Raw genomic sequence first — 17045 nt, 5'->3', positions numbered from 1 at the left:
GATGCCTGTGGCCCCCATTTGCCGCTGCAGCAGGGAATGGACAGTATGTCCAGCTATCTGTGTCAGATTTACCATCCCCAGGGGAAGTCTTAGCCCAAGGGCACTACATACTATAAAGTGTTCATGTAACTGAGTCAAGATAGAATGTATATGTACTTAATGGTGACCATTTGCAGTATGCTTCAAGATGTCTCATTCCATGTCACTGTTTCTATAAGGATATGCAACTACATTAAAATTAATGGAAAGACACTGCCTGAAATCCATAATATGATGCTATCATGCTCTTACTAATTTATATTCCTGTCTAAAGAACCAGTTGCACAGTTTGGCTGCAGTGGCTAATATCTTGTTGCTGGTGTGATGAAAATTCGTAGTTCTTGGAATCTGCACACCTATGTTGTACAATATCTAAAAGAGTGCTTGGCTACATGATTTGCTTCCCCAACATGTAATTTTCTCCTCTTGTGTTTTTATCTTTCTTTCTACATTGCTGCACATGTTCTTTTTCCTTTTCTTTAAATGAAAAAGAAAAGTTAGAACCCTTTGTGTATTCTAATCAGACCATGAAATGGGGCTGCTATTTTAAATTTGAACTTTTAAAAAAAAATTTATTTTTCTAAAATTTTTTTAGAGTTTGAAATATAAGATTTTGAAATCAAAGCATCTCAAAGCTGTACAGTTACCCTGTGCTACTGACAACTTATTAAATTGGCAATTCTACTGAGAGAGGTTACTGCTACTGTAAAGCTTCGCTGTAGGTGACTGAAGGCAAGCCTGTGTTAGGATGCAGCTTTTGCCCTGAAAAGGCTACAGTCTGTAGCCACGTTATTCAGCTAACTGGCATGTGCAGTAAAATCTTCTTTTCGGAAGACTTCTTCCATTGCACTCTTTCATCGAATCATTTAGGTTGGAAAAGACCTTTAAGGTCGAGTCCAACCATTAACCTAACACTGCCAAGTCCACCACTAAACCATGTCCCTAAGCGCCTCATCCACACATCTTTTAAATACCTCCAGGGATGGTGACTCCACCACCTCCCTGGGCAGCCTATTCCAATGTCTGACAACACTTTTGGTGAAGAAATTTTTCCTAATATCCAATCTAAACCTCCCCTGGCACAACTTGAGGCCATTTACTTTCGTCCGATCACTTATCATTTGGGAGGAGAGACCAGGACCCACCTCTCTACAACCCCCTTTCAGGTAGTTGTAGAGAGCAATAAGGTCTCCGCTCAGCCTCCTCTTCTCCAGCCCAAACAACCCCAGTTCCCTCAGAGCTGCTCCTCATAAGACTTGTGCTCCAGACCCCTCACCAGCTTCGTTGCCTTTCTTTGGACGTGCTCCAGCACCTCAGTGTCTTTCTTGTAGTGAAGGGCCCAAAACTGAACACAGTATTCGAGGTGCGGCTTCACCAGCACCAAGTACAGGGGTACGATCACCTCCCTACTCCTGCTGGCCACACTGTTTCTGATACAGGCCAGGATGCCGTTGGCCTTCTTGGCCAATGGGCACACTGCTGGCTCATATTCAGCCGGCTGTTGATCAACACCTTGTCCTTTTCCGCCAGGGATCCTCAGATCTGTTGGGGGTCCTTTTCCCCTGTATTTAGTGAATGTTAGACCAAACATCAGTTTCTGAAGGGACTAGTGGTTGCAACAGTATGGTATATTTGGCAATACTTCGAAATGCAGTTATTTCCCTTTCCTCTGAGGTTGTAGGTTCATAAACATCCTCATCTGCCCTGTAATTAGTGATAAACATCTCTGCTCATAATATTTGTTTAAATCAGTTGTCTACAGTACCAAGTTCTGGATATTACTTCATTACTATGTTTAGAGTGAGACTGCCTATAGTTTATTTCTTGGGATTTAAAAGCAGAAATATCTGGAGTTAATATGGAAGTATGAAATGATTGAGAGAACTTGAGAGAAAAGCCTCCTGACAAGTTATTCTCTGAAGGCTTTTGATTGTACAATGGAGAGACATTATATATTCTCATTTACTGCCCATCTGTACAGAAAAGATTAGCCTATGTTATTCTTACAGTTTTGTTTTGACTGACTCTAATTATAAGCAGATTTTTACTTTGTTTTTTAGACCTGATATGTAATCTGCATTTGTTATTCTAGACTTATCACCTAGACAGCAAGAGTGAATGTAAAACTCATGAAAAGAGCAGTCTAACAATAGAAAGAATTTCATCACTTTCATCAAGAAAGTAGGCCTACACAGCTCATTTACAAAGTGAAAATGATCTAATTCTCAGCTCTTTTTAAAACAAACAAACAAACCACCAAAAAAACCCTCAGACCATCTGTCCAGTATGGGGTTTTTTAGGGAGCCTCAATAGGTCAAGAGTTTCCAAGGTTGGATATAATTAATTGCTTCAGTGGTTTTGTTAATCTACATTTTTATCTTGCCAGATTTAATGTGTTTGAAGAATTGCTGTTGTTTTGATTTTTTTTTATTCTTAAGTAAATGAGGGAGGAATGAGAAAGAATTGTCAGTTTAGCTATTTTAAAGTTTTTATCTTTCTTAACAGTAGCTTTGAATGATTACTGAGAGCAAATGCCTTTTAGTGTTGTGTGTCAGTGGAAAGTATACCTGAGCTCGTTCAAGGGCTGTTAATGAAAATGTTAAAAGCAGTGATTTGTTATTGCTGCTGCCATTAGTTAGTTTTATGAATCATGTGACCTGATGAAATACACTGTTGTCACGCATCTGGTAACACAAAAGAAAAATCAAGCAAGAGAAATTTCTAACAGTTAACAATAAATCTATTTCAGCAAAAGGATCCTCTCCTTCCAACTTTAAAAAAAGAAAAAAATAAATAAAAGCTTTTAGTTATTTCTAGAAGGAAATATAAAATTAATAAGCCCTCTAGCAATAAGCATTGCTAGATTCATGACCTGTTAGCAAATAAATGCTAAACATTTATGCCATAAAATGTGTTTGTGAGTCCCTCTAAGATTTCTCTGAGCATTCTCTGTGGATGATTTTTTTTCTCCTTCTGGATAATCCCCTTTCTGCAAGGATAAAGGTTTTGTCTATCCACATGCTGCCTGATCAGTCTCTTTGTGTAACCCCTTCAGAAGACTGCATGCTAAGCCTGTTTGCATATGGAGAGGTAGTATCCTTGGTCATTACAAGCCTTTTCCACTCAGAGACCAATATCTAGCTCTCCTGAATTTCTAATCCTAACAGAAATGGCAGGCTTTTCAGTGTAGTAGTACCTTGTTTATTTGTTTTTTCCTCTGCTCAGGCTGGCTTTTGTCACAGATCTGCTTCCCTGCAGGAATTGCTTTTTAATAGTTCTAACAGTTTTTCTTTGCTGTGAGGCTGTGGCATCTGCAGGGTCAATCAAGCCAAAGTCCAATGCACTGTTAGAAGTTAACAGTAGCAAAAGCTGTACTACCCCTAGCTGGATTTCCTATGGAGTCCTTGCTTGCTGAGAGTGGTTTTACAAGCTGAATATTCACACATTCGTATGATAATCCTTTTATATGGGGTCAGTGCAAAAGGAAAGGATTATCTCCTATACTAACAATCTTTTTTCTTACAACACTGAAGTTACCTTAAAGCTTTCTGTACTAGTGTAGATTATGCTCAGACTTGCTTTGTACTCTGCTTTAGACATGTACATAATTTCATAAAATGATGGATAAAAAGAATTGGTAGAGGCTTAGATAGTTGATTGTAAGTTACAACATGATCACTTAAAACATACTGTAGTTCACATGTTGGCATTAGAGCACACATACACAGTTACAGTTTACCAATATAACTTCATACAAAGCCAGACATCACATTATGCATTTGGTAGCTGTTGATAAACATACTTCTGTCATCAATAAATCACTGTCCCTCTTCCCAAATGTAACTTATATTGTGCACCACAATAATAGCACTGCTCAGAGGCCCTAAACAATGATTTTTTTTTTTTAGGAGGGATTGAGACTCTACCTTAAAATATATTAACATATAATATCTTATTACACTGGCAAGAGGAACATCCTAAAAGACCAACTATAGCTTCTCCTTACTACAAGATAGATGCCACAAAAGTGAAACCCACTTTTTTGTTCACTGTCTGCGCTGATCTGTGTTTTCATGCTTGCCTTGTAAGGAAAAGGCTTAGACATTCACATTGAAAAAACAAGGGAGGTTCTCTATGAGAACAAAAACTTACTATGGTTAAGTGAGCAGCACAATGAACTGCTGTGAGCCTCCCATAGAAAGACTAGGCTTTCCCAACAGAGGTGAGACAATGATTTATAACATTGTCACAAAAATTGCCTTTTTGAACTAGGCAGCCAAGTTACAGCCTAAAGTAAACTGTTAAAAAGTATAAACTGGCAACATGATTGAAGTAACCTCTGTCAAATAAATGTATCCAACAGAATAAATACTTCATTTCTCTTGTGAAATCATCCCAGAGGATTAGTGTGATGCTATCAGGGTTTATAAGGCTGCTGCCAGAATGACTTTTTCTTTGTATTCCTTGGAGTAATGCAGCTTGAGAGGATGCTAGAAAGGTCCCTGATTTCCTATGGCTTTTGGTGTCTACACTGAAGTCTGCATTAAAAGAATTAAGAGATTCCAGTTTTAATGAGATTTGCGAAGATTGAATTTTGGATGTAAATCAGAGTACTTCAATACTTGATCAATGAATCAGCAAGTTGTCTTTTACAGTTTATGCATGAGAGAAAGAGACCTGTTTGCATTACAGTATGATGTTCAAATGTCAGGTCTGCTTGCACCTAATTATTAGGGCACCTGACAGGAAAGCAATATATTTGTGTGTCCATACCCAGAAAAAAAGACAAAATACTAATGAGTTTTATCACTGGAGATAAATTCAGGAAACACTGGTAGTATTATAATATACTGTAGACCAGTACCTTTACAGCGTATGTTGTACATCATAATTCAGCATTAAATTGACTCTACACCATATGAATACTACACTTCATAGCTTAAGATTAAGCAAACAGCTGTACTTCACAATTTATCTTTTACTTTGAAAGAATATAAGAATAAAAGAACAACAAAAAAGTAAATGCAGCAATGCAGATATTTTTTCTTCTGTTATGTATAGCCAAATAAACATTTATTTCCTAGCAGCAAAATTACTTTATTTCAGATCTCTCTAACAATAATACTGAAAATATGTTATTAGGGTTGTCAAATGTCAATAAAAGACTAGAATATTAGGCTATCATTTTTGGCTGACACTTTTTATACCTAGTTTTCACTAGTTTTTAGGGATTTATTGAGGGGAGAGGAAAACAAAACCAGAATTCTTCCATGAGAAAAGAAAGGGAAGGGGGAAGATAGTGCCTCATCAATTCTAACATCAACAGAACAGTTTAGCAGATTAGTAATGATATTTGTCTGCTGCCTGACTTCTTCTGTCTACTTAAATCTTAAATACTTGCATTCCAAAAGAAACCTTTCTAAATTTTCAACCTTTCTCTTTAATTTACCATTGAATTATTGCCATTAGTTTGAAGGCTGTGTTTGAGTTTTTGATAGAACTTTGATTCAAGAAATCGTGGATAAGAATCTCTTTCCATGTGCATGTAAATTAATCTCTGTGCTTCATCGAAACAGGTCTGTTTTGGCTCTTGAATATTCCTTATAATCGCTTTCCTCACAGGACTGTCAATGTTAATCTGAAACAGAAAGCAACATTACTAAAGTATCACTGAATGTATGCAAAGGAAGGGTAAGGAAGATTAAATTTAGGGGACCTGTACTGAATGCCTTTTATTTATTTCTTTTTATATACTCTCTAATCTAAAAGCAGCACCTAACCAAAAACACTGATTCTAGCACAGTGGATTTCTCCTTATAATGCCAGAAAACCCCGTCTTAGTCTTAGTTGACCAATTTGCTTCTCTTTTGGTGTTTGATTTAGTAAGAGGTATGTTAGTGACTGTATTAGGGGAGCTTGCTCCCTTGGGGACTGGAAGACTGGGAGGTGTCTGAATTTCCTAGTCTGCCCCACATCCTTAATGGAAAAAACAGTTTAATCCTGACTATTGTGATCAGTGGAGGTCAAGAGCAGTGGTAGAGTCACTACTGCTGGCCCATATGTAGAATATCGGCCGAAGACTTCAAACCTTAGGGAGACTAAGTGGTATATATTTGACTTGCTCGCTACTTCTAGAAAGAATAAGAATGTGTGTATGATTTAGGCAGAGGAAGAAGTCCTGAGAACATGGTTTGTGTGGAGTGGCTGCAGTGGAAGGAGTAGCTGAAAGGTACTGACATCCAACCCCCCTTTCTTTTGCTAAGAATTGTTCCTAGAGCTAGGACTAGATCACTGAAGAGGAAGCCTGACTTTTGATTTCTAATGAGCCCAAGTGGCTGTAGGTGTGTGATATTGGTGAAACACTATTGCTAAAATTATTATGATCTCTAAGACTGAGCCCATGTATCAACCATATTTAGGAAAAGTTTTGATTCCTAGAGCTCTTCTGCTGCAATCCAGGGTTTGTAGCAGATAAGCTGAAGCTCTATGGGTGTGTAAGAGTAGAAAGATCTAGTGACAGGAAAATATACCAGATAAAATGGGGACTTTTGATAATCCATTAGCTCATGATGAATTACATTGCTTTTTTTCAGCTTGACTTTGTTAGTGTTGAGAGGAGAGCTCTAAAAATGTGAAGTTAATGATGATGTCTTTCATAGGTTGGGATCTTGCTCTTGCAGAGGAGTCATTTGAGTTGCACATTTTTAAATGCTGCTGAAATTTGAATATAAACCGTGTTTAAAATCTTCATGAGCATCTACATTTTTAGTGGTACCTAGTTCTTGTGTTAATAGTGAGTATCAAGAAAACATGAAAACAGTGTGTCCTGAAAACCTAGAAACCAGACAGCCAATAGCAAGATTCAAATACATACTATTTTAGAAAAAACTACACAGCTTATTTTTAACTGTCCTGATTTAAGCCTTTACTTGTGATTAATGAATTTGTGGTTGGCAATACTGACATTTCTCTTTTGGAAATGCAGATGTCTTGCTGAGTTTCCTATAGATTCACATGCTAAAAATAAATCAGAAAAATGCATTGTCTTTCCAATTGGCATTTAAAACCAACAGAGGGAACTTTCAAATTTCCTCAAGTTTTGGATTAGTGGGAGTTGTTTAGTCATATAAAGAGCAACTGCTCTTGGCCAACATTTGGGAATCCAGCTGAGTTGGTTTTGGCTTGCCTTTCAGTGTCAACAGGGAGGCTGCATTTTGAGACTCTATAATAGTTTTATTGTTATGCATAAACCAGAAAATAATCTAGCCTGATTTTTTCAGTTATGTCAGTCTGCCAGAGGCAGCAGCAGTAAAAGCCAGTATTAGCTTATTTTTGTAAGGAGAGTAATAAGCAGGGATAGTTAAAGGTCTTAGAGCATGACTGGCTGAGCAGGAATTACTTTTTTTGTAAAGCCGCTTGTCAGAAAAAAATAACTCTCAAACATTTTACATACAAATCTGCTCTGTTTTTCCTAAATCTTGTGCTGCTGGAAGCAGAAAATAATTAATCTGTCTTGCAACCTTTCTTTTAGCCCATTTGACAAAGGGGACAGCACTGGGTGGAGTTTTTGCTTTGTTCACTTGTATTTACTCCTGCAAAGACCAGAGTAATATATACATATAGCAATGGCATAATCAAAAATCTATTGAAGTGATATCATTGGTCCCTGGAACAGATGCTAAAAAGAACAGAACAGATCCAAGAACTTGTTCTTAATCTAGTTGTGCCTTTTGCTTGTATTCTTGGCAGATAAAGTTGAAAGATTTGCCTATAGACAAGATGTGAAGGCAAGTATTGGAATTCTGGGTGCAAAAGAGTTTGGGGAGGATGAATAGCAACGGTTTTCACTCCCTTTAATACAAGAGGAGCTAGTCATTTGTTGTTGCTTTTTGTCAGCTACATTACACATTAAGCATTTCTATTAGAGGAAATAAAGAGTTCATGTTATTATTGTATGTCACCTCGTTGGGAGCCTGGGGCTGGATGTAACTTGTAAAAAGTTTCTTGGCCACGGAAATCCTTTTCCTCTGTGACGTGATCTTCTTATAAGCTTCGCAAGCAAGCCAGAATTCTATGTTTTCATCACTGTGCTCCGTCTTCAAGTAGGTCTTGTAGATCATAGGCCCATCTGTAAATATTTTGGAAGCCCAACTTATATACCGTGTATATATGCATTACCTTTAGAGTCCTTTGAAGGCAATAGGGATGTTTACAAGGCAGTATAATTCTTGACTGTACACCTATAAATATTCTTATTAGATTATGTCAAAGTGGGGAATTAAACGTACTAACTCACCCTGCAGTCCTACACTTCAGCATTGCATTTTCCTGCACGTGCAGAGCTCCCTTTAACCTCAGTGGCATTTCACTATGCAGGGACAGAGCACTGAAAACATTGTTCTTCCTGGTCTCTGTGAACACTATCAAATATATCTGAAGACTGACAAGTATTTTTAAATTCCAGTTCTAGTTTTGTACAGAAGATATCTAAGTATTATCAAATAGTCATGATCTAAGTAAATAAACAAGACCTCTTCTTGGTGTAGGAATTTGGGGAAAAAGCAATTAGCAAAAAAGGAAACAACTTTTTTCTCGCTGCTGTAATTGAGTGAAGTAAAGCAGTTAAAAGGATACTTTGTTCAGCAAATAAGTGGTTCTGCACCTGAGGATGTCTTTGAAACACCTGGCAATGGAGTTTGACAGCAGCAATCAGTGGGATCTTGGCAAAGATTTAATTCCTGAGGCTGCCTTTTGTCATGTCATTAGACTTGCTTTGTACAGAATTAGGTGATAGAGTTGTTAAAATGCCTCTAGCCAAGAGAACATTTATGAGGCTTCACTTGGTGCTAGCACTTGAGCAGGAGTGGTGCTTGCAGATGTAAGATGCCTACCTAAGGTAGGCAAAGTGTTTGCCTACCTTTCATGAAGAGCTACAAATCCATTGGCTTTAGAGTTTCTGGCTTTGGATGTGAGTACACCTTTGTATTTTCCGATCTCATTAAGCATTTAAATGAATTCAGAATCAACGAAAAGTGCCATCTAAGTGTGGGAATGAGGTATTTTAAAAAGGGCGGCATCTGAGTACTGCTACAAGCATTTTATTTAAAGCAAGCTTTCCTGCTGGTGCAGCACTCTGGGCTTTCATGTTTCTAAAGCCATTGAGCACTGCCTTTCATCTGGCAGTAATGGTGATCATTTGCATGCCTGCTGTTTGTGCTATAATTTTGTCCCTCTTAAATGTTTTCTGTTGTGCACTTTCTCGCTGTGCTTTCCCTGCAAGCTGTAACATACTAGGTTGTTTGCTGTTAAAGATTTCAATGGCAAAATCTTTTTCTTTATAGTCGTTACAAATTTTGTCTGTTCTCCAGGGGATGCTGGAGTGGGAAAGTTCAGATTTGCTACTGCAGCTACAGTTCTTCCCATACCCGAGATAAGGGTCTGAGTTACCTTCCATGGTGTTACACTGTATAGATGTACCATTAGTTATGGTGTCTTTGTCATACTCAGGATTTCCCAAGTCAACTTTTCTTTCACTTTTTTCTGATACCTATTTCTATACAGTGCTCTAAGTAGGGATATGGCAGATAAACCTGCCCTTATCACGTGCCTTTAAAAGAATTACACACGTGCAGAAATGGCAAGTTTGGGAAAGCATTTACAGCATGCTACATTTATTTTCAGCGTGATGCATGCTAAGCATGTCACACAAACTTGTTTTTCATTAGTTGCATATAAGACAGCATACATTATACTGCATGATATATTGATTTTGCTTCGTGGGAACTTTTTTCAGTAATCCATCTGGGATATGAACACACAATTACTTACATTTACTTGTTATCAGCTTTTCAAAAGACTGGGACCATTGTAGCACTTCCTCCAAAGACAATCTTTAGAAAAAAAGGAAGAGATTATTGTAGGATTGGCTGTGGTTCCAAGTATAAAAAATTACATGAAATTACATTATTGAAAATTTGTCCTCTAATTTAAATAAGATCTGTATGAAACTTACATTTAAAAAGGTTTTTCTGCGTGTCCTAGATTTGTGCTTACTATGCTGAAGCAAATATTCTTCCTGCTGTAAGAAATACAGTTCCATCTCAAGGTGCTCCCATGTAATTCCTTTGGAAATGGCATTCACTTATTTAAATTGTGCTTAGGAGAAGCACAAGGAAAGTACTAGCTTTCTAGATAGCAACTCCTTTTGGACAGGAATCATGATATAGTTTAGTTATGAAATGTTGATGTTTGTATTTAGTAGCAAAGTCTTTAAGGGCTCAAGATCTTATTGTAATATTTAAAGGCCTTTAACATCTAAGTTGACTTATCAGCTGAGAGCTGAATATAAGCTCTGAACATAAGGTAAATAATGAAAGGTTAATACAATCTTAACTGTAAAGGGACTTCCATCTCTCTCCAGTTGTTTACAATGCAGTATGACACATTATTACTAATCTAGACAGTTCTTGGAGGTGACTAAAGTCGGATTTCTTTCTTTCATGTTTGCTATTCTTAAGCAATACTTTCATAAGCTTGTAGGAGTCTCCTGCCTGATTCTGGGAAAGAGTATGGAAGTAGTGAGGTGGGAGACTAAATAATTTAAGGAAAAACAAATGTTTGAGGGCCAATAGCTCCATTTAAGTGCATGTAGCTCCATTTACACCAACTGATTTTTAAGCATTGCAGTTATAGCACATCAATGCTGGTAACTTGGAAAAAATGCCTATGCTTATATTAGTAGAAGAAAACACAAGGGTTGTATTCCAGTGGGTGCTTTCCATTATGCATCAGCCAAACTTGGGAGGAGTTTGGTTTCATATGAACTACAATTTTGACAATAGCTACTTAGTATCACAGAACTTTTTTTTATTTAAATTAAAAGCAAAATTGGCTTTGGTATGAGTGTTGCATGATGCTGCATAGATTTCTGCTGCACAACAGCCATTAGTAGCTTGTAGCTTTTTTAATTAGTGATCACTTGTTCATTTTTAACTTGATTAATTCTCTATTTCTCTGAAAGAGTATATGCTGTGACTCATTGATTATTTTGTCAGGCTTTCATGAACAGTTTGACCTGATCAGAGACATATATAGTAATAGAAATTTTACCACTATCAAATTGTGGTGTCAATTACTCTCTATAACTCTTGCCAGTAAAAGATTTTTTTTTTCCTTCTCATGAGCCTCCTCTCTGTATAAACTCATAAAGCGTGTGGTTATGGGGAGTGAGAATCTCTAGTCCTTTGCTTTTTTTCCCTTAAGAGCTGCTTCTGAGTCATATTCATTGTTACTGACACAGATATCTTTGTCACTTGTTCTACTGCTGACAGAGGTAAAATCTTGTCTGTCTCACTGAGCATCATCAGTAGGGGCATCTTATTTCCATTTCTGATTATTTGTCTTTGACATTAATCTGTGAAGCAGAAAGAATGCTGCCCTGATGGGGCACCTGATACAGAGGAAAACCTTTTTACCTTTTTACTTTCCTTTTAAAATCAGGAAAATATGAAAGGCAGTAAGGGAAATACGAACATGAGTTATTAGGGTCTGTATTAACGCCACTTTCATAACTGCTCTGCTGATAGTAAAATTCTTGCCGCACTGACTTGCAACATGATTGAATTTGCTGAAGAACACATATTACACTGAAAAAAATTGAATATTCTCCAAAAATAACTAAGGCTTTATAGCTGGGACTCCAAAGTTTAAATTGGAAAATGCTGTTGTAGTGTATTGTGGGAGCTATCATTCACTTATTGTACCCTCTCCAGTGAGAGGGGCTTCCCTGGCTGCTGCTGTGTGGGAGAGAAGTTTTGTCCAGGAGGGTCTTTTAGAAATGCTGTCTGGATTTCTGCCATTTAACCTCACCCAAATGGCAGTTTCAGGAGTCATCAGACACACCTCAGTATTGCTGTGGAGGACACATTTTTCTCTAATCAATAAATTAATACCATGTATGATCTGATACCAGCTGGCAGGCGGGTTGGAAGGAAGAATTTCACCACCCCGATGTGACATGTTGACCAAAGGTCTAGCTATGGTTGGTGGCAGCTGAGGACTTGCAGGGAGGCAGTTGGCCATGTCTCTTATCCAGCACATGTGTATTCAACCTTTGCCAACAGTCTGAATTCTTTTAAAGGATTGACCCAAAATATTGGGCTTGCAAATTCTTCACAGGCCCAAATCTGGACTTAAGCCAGGGATATTTAATATAAAAGAAGTTCCCACTGGGATATACCTTCCCTCAACTAGAGAAACGCCAGTTTACACTTCATGTACTGTAAAGGAATTGGCTATGTGAAGGTGGGCAGCTGGGGCAGTTGTGAAGATGTTGCATTCTTTTGCATGATCGTAAGCTTGCGAAGAAAACCTCTCCTATGAATTTTGAGATTTTGTCTCTCCTACTCACAGTTGCATGTACTGAAGAACATAAGAATCTTATCGTTACTTACTTAGAACTGATCCCATTTTCTTCTGCTCTGAATATCTTGCAAAGCCAGCAAGTATTGGGACTCATTCTCCTAAACATGGAAAATATGTGAGTTTTAAACCTGCTGTGCTCAGTTCTGGCTATCCTAACTTCCACTTATAATTCAGTCTCTATATAGCAGTGCTACCAGTTCCAGCAGTATTGTTATTTTATGCATCTAATCTTTATCTATGAGTCATGGCTGAAGCATTTGACCAAAATACATTTTTGTAACATGCAAGAACTTTTAAAAAAAAAAATTAAAAAAATCAAGCAGTCCAATGGTTATCTTTTGGGGAAAAATAGTGTTAATAATTCTCCCTCTTTGTTTCTCCAACTGTGAAAAGAGATTACAAGCTTGAGCCTGACCCAAGGCAAAAGGAAACCAGGAATCTTTTCCCTGAAAGTTCAAGGTGACCTGGGTCAGGGATCAGAGCTCAATGTAAACTGGACAATGCTGAGTAACTTGTTAAGTGTCTGAGAATAACATTGATATTTGTTCAGTAAACATCTCAAAGTCAATAAAAATCTGTATTAAATTTGCTTTTTTATAGATATGATATCCATAAGAAAGGGTGTAATTTTTTTAGGAATGAGGCAGTCAAGAACATGTTTGTCTGAAAAACAAAAAAAAATCTTGTGACCTGAAGTATGTTCATTTCTTCTCCTTTGGCTTTCAAGAGATGCCAATTTCTTTGCAAAGTTTACATGGGACAGTGGATAAGTTTGTATATACCTGCCTGAAATCAAAACAATAGTCTTATACATTATTTATTTAAACTCATGGGTTTCTTCAGGTTTGGGTTTGACTAGTACATACCATTCCTACAACCAATTTTTTCTTCAAACTGAAACATATAATAAAACACAGAACAAGGCCTGTGAAATTATTGCATTTACCTTTAATCTTATATTCCTTGTTTCCCTGACACCTATATCCAATTTTGCATTATATGAGAGTCTTACCCAGTAGATTTCCTACAGGATATTGAAACTTCATAACTCTGCCCGACTGCTATACTGCAACTCCTGCTGCTCAGGCTCCCTGCAGGATTGCCAGTGGCCATTGCCCAGTTCCTACTTTCGTGGAATTCTCTGAACTACACTCTCTGTATGGTTTCTGTAATACTTCCTCTATGCTTGCCTATTCATTTCACTAGTATTTACTCATCTCACCCTCTGCCTAAAAGCAATCTTTTAAAACTACACAATAATCTGTATTTAAGATAAAGCTATGCATTTAAATTCTGGCATATGGTTATTGCTTATCACCTTATTTTAAATTATTTTACCCAATGCCCTCTATTTTGAGTGTTTTAATGGTGCAGTCGTTAGTCTCTATACACTGAAATATAAACAAAATACAGCTTTTGTGGCTTTTTTGAAACCTGAAGAAGCTTATGTAGGTTGCCTGCTACACAAAAATGCTCAAGAAATACTAGATGAAGCAGTATTAAGTAATCTAGTTCAGCTACCTCCATCTAAATTCAAAGTGTCAATCAGTAATTTTTTTCTTCATGTGGTTGCTGCATGAAGTCACATTTGTATAAGGAAATGTTATTGTTCTGAGGAACCATTTTAATTTGAGTTAGAGGCTTTAAGCAAATATTGTTCTCCAGGGCTTGTTGAGTACACACGCTTGCCAAGCATACATCCAGGGCTTTGTGGTTATCTCTTCTTTTTATATTAGAAACATTTACTAATAGACCGAGGAACAGAGCATGCTGATTTTATCGTTTTTCAGTGCTTCTTTGGAATGTCTTCTTTCCGCTGAAGCATAGTCTATGCTTCACTAGTCTAATGTTGCTTGTTTCTGCTGGCAATAGTCTGAGTCCTAAAATCGGACAGGAATAGTACACAAAGCTACAACATGCCCTTGAGCAATTTGTGTCAGTTTTGAATTGGCTAATGTTCACAAGTGCAGCCTGTGACTTGACCTATATTAGTGTCCTATCTTCTATTGTAAATGTTAGCCCAGCTACATCTTAACTACTTAGTACAGCTTTGTAGCATTCAGCTAACTAGATTTGGATCACGGGAGCTATTTTCACCTGGTACATGTAAATAACATGTAGTATCCTTTTTGTTTGCTCATTAAAAGATTTTATTGCAACAAGGCCACAAGTTATTTATCGTGTAGGATCTGTGCTTCCTGCATGTCTGGTAATCAAAAAGGAAGTCACATGGTTACAACACTTTTGGAGAAGGAATTGCCTGTCTGATAATAAATGAATCTAAGTCCTGAAGTTATTCACATCTGTAAAAGATGTAAGCAGTACTGATCTGGAAATGACTGTTAACTGTTATTATATTCTATATTGGAAAAATATCGGGAGAACTGCTTTGGTAGATCAAAGAACAAGTTCTCTCTTTTTCAAACTGCAACATACATTTTGATTTTTCTAGCACCCTTATGCTGTGCTAGTGAATCTGTAAACTACCTAATGTCACAGTTTTTAGTACACAGCGTAGGTTTCAGCAGAGCCTTCAGAGAGAAACCGCAATATAAAAGTTCTAATTAAGCGCCTTCTGTAATGTCACTCAACTTAGTTTGTACCAAGAGTATTACACAAAATATTCATATATAAATAGGGATAGAGTTGTTTATATATCAGAAACATTTCTAAAATGAATGCCTTTGCTATTTTGAGAACTTTACATGCCAAGAGGAAAAGAGGTGTTTCCCTGCCTATGCTATACTTTTCTGTTAATATTTTGAAATACAAAACCTCATACTTACAGAAACTCTTCTTGGATCGTTTCCCTTGGTTCAAAAGTTTCACTTAGTAGTTGCATTTGTAGGGATAATTTTCCAAATTCCTTGACCTGTTTTTTTGCTTCATTATTTTCTTTTAGCGCAGAAGCTCTTACTACCCTTTGGCTGTGTCTATGCTGCTCATGTTAGTGCCCGACTCCTTTCTTATACATGCTATAGGCAAACAGCGGCTGTGGTTTCTATCAGAAAAAGTTCAGTTGGACTCTGATGAACTGCTGATAGAGGCTGTTTGCTCTGAAATTATCTTGCATCTCTACTGATCAGCTGTAATGAAATGAAGCTGTATTTTACTTCATTGAAATCTTGCATGCATTGTCCGAGTTTTGTGACTAATATTTTCCATCTCTGTATCAAAGTTCTTTACATGAAATCTAAAGTCTGTGTTGAAATGAGATGAAAGGCAAAAGTACCCTTGCACTAAAACCAAGTTTCATCCCATTACAGGCAGCATTATGAAGCAAGTGCTTCGGATTGCTGTGGGAGAGCCTTTATTTTCTGCTCTGACCCATTAGTGTGAGGCTTTTATGTGCTTCTAACAGGTCAGCTTGGTATTGTACGCCATCTGAGTGATGTTAGAGCAGAACTTTCTCTAAACTTGAATGAGGTCATCTGTCATTTTTCTCATAGCTGTTGCCCAGGTTATGGCCTCATTTCAAATTAAGACTCAAGTTATTTACATTTCACTTATTCTTCTTTAGTTAAGTGTTTCAAAGCAGCTGTGCAGTGCAATAGCACTGAAGTTTCTCTGTTCATGCCGGTGGTAGACTAGTTTGTAGTGATACTGGGGCTTTGGGAGTAAGCACTAGCTCAACTAGTTGTAAATTAGTCACAGAGGCGGGAAAAAGTATCTTTCTAGTGGGCTTTCTGTCCTTTCTGGGAGTAGTTGTGAGTTGCAGCCTCTGGGGATTTGCCAGTGTGTACAAGGAAGGCACGGACTGTCTGTCAGGAGGGAAAGGTTGGTCTTTTCCCTGCTCCAGCTGTGTGCAGTGTGCAATGTTTCTTTCAATCTTATCTGTGTTTTGACTCATCTTTCTTTTTCTCTTACAAAGCCTCCTAGGCAAAGCATGAACTGTGTAGCATTTGAACTTAAACTGAAGTTTGAGCCTATAATAATATAGTACACATTTATTTTATTGCAGCTCACCCTACTGGTATACATGCCTAGTGTAGACGGATGTACATCCATTTTCCAACAGTAATGATTCTGCTAGGGAGGAAATGTGTGGTGTGTACACCTACAGCAGAACCTGGTGTCTGAGCAGGGCAGCATGAGAACCTGCCCGTAAGAAACGCATCATGGGGCCTGGCCTGTGCTTATGGCAAGGGATATCACAATGTGATCTATTTTCTATGGCTGCTATTTCATTAAATCTTGTCTTCATACCTTCACAGAGGTTTTTCGAGTATGTTGTTCCATTTCTATAATAGGAATGGGCAGGGGCAAATATTTATGTAATGTAATTTGAGTTGATTATTCAAGTAGTCATAGTAGTGAGATGATCCAACTTTCTTACATGCTTCCTCAACTATAATACTTCTAATGCCTGCACATACAGGCAGTTATATGCTAAAAGCGTCTGAGGGAAGTAACTTTGGCCTGAACTTGACAAGCTAAAAATTGCTACAAAGAATCTTACTTGTAGATCCACTTAAATTTAACACACACAAAAAAGCACCATATGAATAAATGTGACTCTGGAAAAGTTACATAATGAAAATACCAATTATGTTGATAGTCTCCACTAGTGATTTGAACCAGTA

General features: G+C 37.5%; 1 protein-coding gene across 1 annotated transcript; it reads right to left on the bottom strand.

Moving 5' to 3' along the window:
• Positions 1 to 5479: 5479 nt before the first annotated feature.
• Positions 5480 to 12967, bottom strand: RGS13 (regulator of G protein signaling 13). The gene is made up of 5 exons (XM_009820737.2): positions 12927 to 12967; positions 12492 to 12560; positions 9868 to 9929; positions 8001 to 8167; positions 5480 to 5677 (listed from the first exon to the last, which is right to left on the bottom strand). The coding sequence occupies exons 2-5, from the start codon at positions 12554 to 12556 to the stop codon at positions 5480 to 5482; spliced, it is 492 nt and encodes a 163-aa protein (XP_009819039.2). The 5' UTR covers positions 12557 to 12560; positions 12927 to 12967.
• Between the last annotated feature and the right edge of the window lie 4078 nt (positions 12968 to 17045).

The sequence above is a fragment of the Gavia stellata genome, chromosome 10, assembly GCF_030936135.1.
Source record: "Gavia stellata isolate bGavSte3 chromosome 10, bGavSte3.hap2, whole genome shotgun sequence".
Taxonomy (NCBI): Eukaryota; Metazoa; Chordata; class Aves; order Gaviiformes; family Gaviidae; genus Gavia; species Gavia stellata.
This window is presented reverse-complemented; position numbering and strand designations above follow the sequence as displayed.

What these genes read in the sequence shown, in the direction of transcription:
- RGS13 (XM_009820737.2), bottom strand. Translation starts at nt 12,556, where the DNA reads ATGAGTCCCAATACTTGCTGGCTTTGCAAGATATTCAGAGCAGAAGAA. An exon ending in GAAAATGGGATCAGTTCTAA is followed by an intron (nt 9,930 to 12,491) that starts GTAAGTAACGAT and finishes TTTTTTCTAAAG; the next exon opens with ATTGTCTTTGGAGGAAGTGC. An exon ending in AGCCCCAGGCTCCCAACGAG is followed by an intron (nt 5,678 to 8,000) that starts GTGACATACAAT and finishes TTTCTGTTTCAG; the next exon opens with ATTAACATTGACAGTCCTGT.